General features: G+C 43.7%; 1 protein-coding gene and 1 pseudogene across 2 annotated transcripts in view; one reads left to right on the forward strand and one right to left on the reverse strand.

The window, feature by feature from the left end:
- LOC307270131 (complement C1q tumor necrosis factor-related protein 4-like) overlaps nucleotides 1–4,785 on the forward strand; it is a gene marked incomplete at both ends in the record, with an annotated part of 6,139 nt that extends 1,354 nt beyond the window's left edge. Inside the window, 7 exons of the mRNA XM_080053296.1 lie at nucleotides 25–153; nucleotides 563–842; nucleotides 1,166–1,324; nucleotides 2,582–2,670; nucleotides 3,337–3,387; nucleotides 3,965–4,093; nucleotides 4,502–4,785. Of these exons, the coding sequence (XP_079909422.1) occupies nucleotides 25–153; nucleotides 563–842; nucleotides 1,166–1,324; nucleotides 2,582–2,670; nucleotides 3,337–3,387; nucleotides 3,965–4,093; nucleotides 4,502–4,785 (1,121 nt within the window). The remainder of the gene's footprint in view (nucleotides 1–24; nucleotides 154–562; nucleotides 843–1,165; nucleotides 1,325–2,581; nucleotides 2,671–3,336; nucleotides 3,388–3,964; nucleotides 4,094–4,501) is intronic.
- Nucleotides 1–5,000, reverse strand: part of LOC307270251 (sodium bicarbonate cotransporter 3-like) — a 49,750-nt pseudogene that overhangs the window by 18,768 nt on the left and 25,982 nt on the right. The gene's annotated exons all lie outside the window — the stretch shown is intronic.

Raw genomic sequence — 5,000 nt, forward strand, 5'->3', positions numbered from 1 at the left:
ACTATTGGAGTTTCTTCCTCACAGAACAACCTAAAGTTGCGTTCGCTGCTTCACTGGGAGGAAACGGTCTCGTGAAGACGACCGACGGGAACAGAGATCTGATCTACGCTGATGTCATGACCAATGTGGGCGGGGCTTACAACGCTCAGACAGGTAAAGGGCCATTGGACAAGTTTGGTGAAAAAAGTATATATATATATTTTTTTTTTAAATTTTTGGCATTTTTATTTGTGCTTTATTTGAAAATGGCCATTGGACAAGCTGGGTGAAAATTGTATTTTTATGTTTTTTTTGCATTTTGCATTTTTTGTGCTTTATTAGACAGTGCGGAGAGGCAGAGATGAAATGGGACATGGGGAATGACAGTCCTCTTCACAGCAGACCCGGGTTAGAATCCAGCCCGGGTCGTTCTCTTCATGTCATTCCCCTCTCTGACCCATTTCATCTCTGTCTCTACAAACTGTATAATATTGCATAAAAAAGATTTTTTAAGGTTGAAAAAAAAAAGAAAAAAAAAATGGTGCTATTTCTGTATCATAATTTCTTTTCATTTAATTTGCAGGTGAATTCACGGCACCTATCCGTGGAGTCTACTACATCCGCTTCACAGCCAACGGTCCCTCTGACTTCCCCATGAGCGCTGTGCTTTACAAGAACAACCAGGAGATCCAGCTGATCGCCCACGAGCAGACGTCCGGAGAGGGCAGCGACACCGCCTCAAACGGGGCCGCGCTCCTGCTGCAGCAGGGGGACAAACTAAAGATGGTTCTCTGGCACAACACTCAGATCTGGGACAACAGCAACCACCACAGCACCTTCAGCGGCTTCCTGCTGTTCCCACTGTGAGCACGGCGACACTAAACGCTAAACAACTAACAAACTGCTCCCACTAAAACCACCTCCAGTTATAAACCTCAACACTAGTTCAATCAACGAGTTAAGTGAAGTTTCTTTATGTTTTAATGTACACAAGGTATCGAACTTCGTTCTTCTCATATCCCCTCTCAAGTTACCACACTCTGGAGGGGGTCAGAGCGCAGAGCCTCCAGCTCTGCCTCCAACATAGTGTGTTAGTGTTAGTCGGATTCAGGAGTTCCTCAAAGTGCTCCTTCCACCGACCGACCACCTCCTCAGTTGAGGTCAACAGCGTCCCATCCTTACACAGCTTGGATGGTTCCCCGTTCCCCCTCCTGAGGTGCTGGACGGTCTTCCAGAAACACTTCGGTGTCGACCAAAAGTCCTTCTCAATGGTTTCTCCGAACTTCTCCCACACCCGCTGCTTTGCCTCTGACACGGCAGAGGCTGCAGCCCTTCGGGTCTGTCAGTACCTTGCAACTGCCTCTGGAGTCCCCGAGATAACATATCCCGGAAGCACTCCTTCTTCAGTCGGACGGCTTCCCTGACCACCGAGGTCCACCACGGCGTTCGAGGGTTACCGCCCCTAGAGGCACCTAAGACCTCAAGACCACAGCTGCCTGCCGCGGCTTCAGCAATGGAAGTTTTGAACATTGACCACTCGGGTTCAATGCCTCCAACCTCCACAGGGAACCAGAAAAGATCAGCCGGGGTGCAAATTGAAGATATTTTGAAGAGGGGCCTCTGCCAGATGTTCCCAGTTCACCCACAAATCAAATCGGTTTTATTTGTATAGCCCAAAATCACAAACACATTTGTCTCAGTGGGCTTTACATTTCATACAATATGATATATGATACAATATGATACAATATGACACCCTGCCCTTAGACCCTTAGCTCGGCTGAGAAAAAACTCCCAGTAAAAACCCTTTACCGGGAATAAAAAATTGAAGAAATCTCAGGGAGAGTCGACAGAGTAAGGGATCCCTCTCCCAGGACGGACATGCTGCAATAGATGTCATAAGTAGCGAAACCACACTACCCGTTTGGGCTTACCAGGTCTGTCCAGAGTCTTCCCCCTCTGACCCAACACACTGTCAGATGGGGATCGGTTGAAGCTCCGCCCCTCTCTTCACCCGAGTCTCATAGAGATTCAACCTCAGATAAAACGATACGATCACTAAATCGATCATCGACCTTCGGCCTAGGGTGCTCTGGTTCCACGTACACTTATGAGCATCCTTATGTTCGAACATGGTGTTCGTTGTAGACAAACCATGACCAGCACAGAAGTCTAACAACAAACAAACACCCGGGTTTAGATCAGGGAGGCTGTTCTTCCCAATAACACCACTCCAGCCTCACAATTTCTCAGTTCGGATCAGATATCTGGGTTTTGGATATTGTCTGATACCGATACTGTCCGATTTGGACACCAGCTCCATACTGGCCCTGAAAACCTCCTCTTTGGTAAAGGGGATTTTGTCAATGTCCTGTTAATCCTAACCATACATGTGTGATGTCATAGAAAATGTAGGGTTAGACAGTGAGACCATAAAACAATCTTTCTGCATTTCCTCAGGCTAGGATGAACCGATTTCTAAAATGTTTGCACACTTATACTACATAGGATCTCAGAGTTCATTACACCTTCATATTTCCACCGGTGAAGTAGGTCTTCAAGAGAAAGACTGAGGTTTGTGTCTGTGTCTCTGTGTTGACAGAGTGGACGAAGCGCCAAAAGAGTTTGACGTTGAAGGCGAGATGAAAGCGCTTCAGGTTCGGATGAAGGTTCTTCAGACAGAAAACCAGGGTAAGAACTAATACTCAGTTATTTCTAAACCAAGTATTTAAAAGTAGCTATGAGGAACTTTAGCGTCTAGCGTCCTTTGGACAAAAGCGGTAGTGTTTATACTGCGCCTGCTGTTGTTCCTGGGTGAGCGTATACCCATGAAAAAGGCATTAAGAAAAACTATATAAAAATAGCATTCTTTACACTGATGGTCTTGTTTCTGTTACATGTAATTTATGATCATCAGAGGAAAAATTAGACATGTATCAGAAATATCCTCGTAGCCTTAAACACTGTACATTGTATAATTGTTGTTTAGGCTCCTATAACTAAAATATAATGGATTGGATTTATATAGCGCTTTTCTAGGCACTCAAAGCGCTTTACAGGGTTCCAGGTTCCATTCATTCACACACAGTCATATCGGTGGTGGAAGCGTGGCTGCCATTCAGCGCCTACGGCCCCTCTGACCACCACAAACATACAGCAGTCATACACATTCACACGAGGCAAGGTGGGTGAAGTGTCTTGCCCAAGGACACAACAACCATGACACAAGTGACAGGGCGGGAATCGAACCGCCAACCCTTCGATCATTGGCCAACCCCCTTTACCACCTGAGCCACAGTCGCAGTAACAACCACAGTAATGCATATATTATCATTATCAATATGTTTATGTTTCCAGGAGTGAAAGAGAGACTGGAGTCCACTGAGAAGGAGCTGAAGGCTATGAGAGGTCAGATTCTAGATTCTAATAGTTTTCTGTTTTTCTACAACTTTTCTCTAAACCTCAAACGAAGGATAACAGTTATTTGTTTTCGTTCTTATTTACTATACAAATATGCGTTTTTTTCCCACAAACATTCCAGAACCTTTTTTTTTCGCGAACATTCCGAATTATAATTTTGTTTCGGGAACTTTCGAAAAAAAAAGAAAATCCGCGAACATTCAGATTTTTTTTCCGCGAAACATTCCGAATTTTTTTTTTGACGAAAATTAGGAAAAAAAATACGCCAAAAGTGTGTTCCCCGTTTTTCTTGTTTTTACGACTTTTTAGCGGTTTTTTGATATTTTTTGAATGTTTGTGAGAAAAAAAAAAAAAAAAAATGTTGGCAAAAAATAAATAATAAATAAAAATGTAGACTAATTTTTCTTTTGTCGACTAACGCCTTAATACAACTTCATCAATGCTTTGGTCAACTTCATTAATGCATTGGTCAGGACAAAAAAACAAAAACGCATTAATACAGTTGGGGGATCCTTTCAAACCAAAACTATGTATTCTGACATTTCATTTGTCTGTTTTCTTCCAGACGTACCAAAAGTTGCGTTTTCAGTTTCTCTGGGAGGGGACGGACTTCAGAAAACTACTTCCGGACAAAAAAATTTGATCTACAAAGACGTGATGACCAACATCGGACAGACGTACGACACCAAGACAGGTTAGACACACACGTTTGTATGGCTATACTTGTATGATGCATTCCCTAGCCCCTTACCCTAACCCTTACCATCAAAACTAAATGCCTAACCCCAACCCTTACACTAACTCTAACATAAACCTAATTTATACCTGAACCTTAAAACCTAGTGTTAACCCTCAAACAGCCCTTTAAAGGCCTGTCCCAAAGTGAGAACCGGACAGAATGTCCTCACTCACTAACATCTAAAATTCAAATTGGTTCTCACAAAAATAGTTGCTAACCTGGATGAGAGACCTTTGCCCATTTCTTTATCAAACACACACACAGTTACACTAACGGTTTTCGGTCACCTTTTCTTGAGTCGGAGAGTGAGGCAAAAAGGTATACAATTTGAAAAAAAAATGTAAGACCTTGTTCTTTCAACAGGTGAATTCACGGCACCTATCCGTGGAGTCTACTACATCCGCTTCACAGCCAACGGTCCCTCTGACTTCCCCATGAGCGCTGTGCTTTACAAGAACAACTACGAGATCCAGCTGATCGCCCACGAGCAGACGTCCGGAGAGGGCAGCGACACCGCCTCAAACGGGGCCGCGCTGACCCTGGAGGCCGGGGACAAACTAAAGATGGTTCTCTGGCACAACACTCAGATCTGGGACAACAGCAACCACCACAGCACCTTCAGCGGCTTCCTGCTGTTCCCACAGTAGGCACGGCGACACTAAACAACTAACAAACTGCTCCCACTAAAACCACCTCCAGTTGTAAACCTCAATAAACCTCAAAACTAGTTCAATCAACCAGTGAGATTTTACCTGTATAAATAAAGGTTAATAAAAAATAAAAAAGTTAAGTGAAGTTTCTTTATTTTTTTAATTTACACAAGGTACACCGAACTTCGTTCTTCGCATACCCACTCTCAAGT

Source organism: Ammodytes marinus (assembly GCF_949987685.1).
Source record: "Ammodytes marinus genome assembly, chromosome: 25".
In the NCBI taxonomy this organism is placed as follows: Eukaryota; Metazoa; Chordata; class Actinopteri; order Uranoscopiformes; family Ammodytidae; genus Ammodytes; species Ammodytes marinus.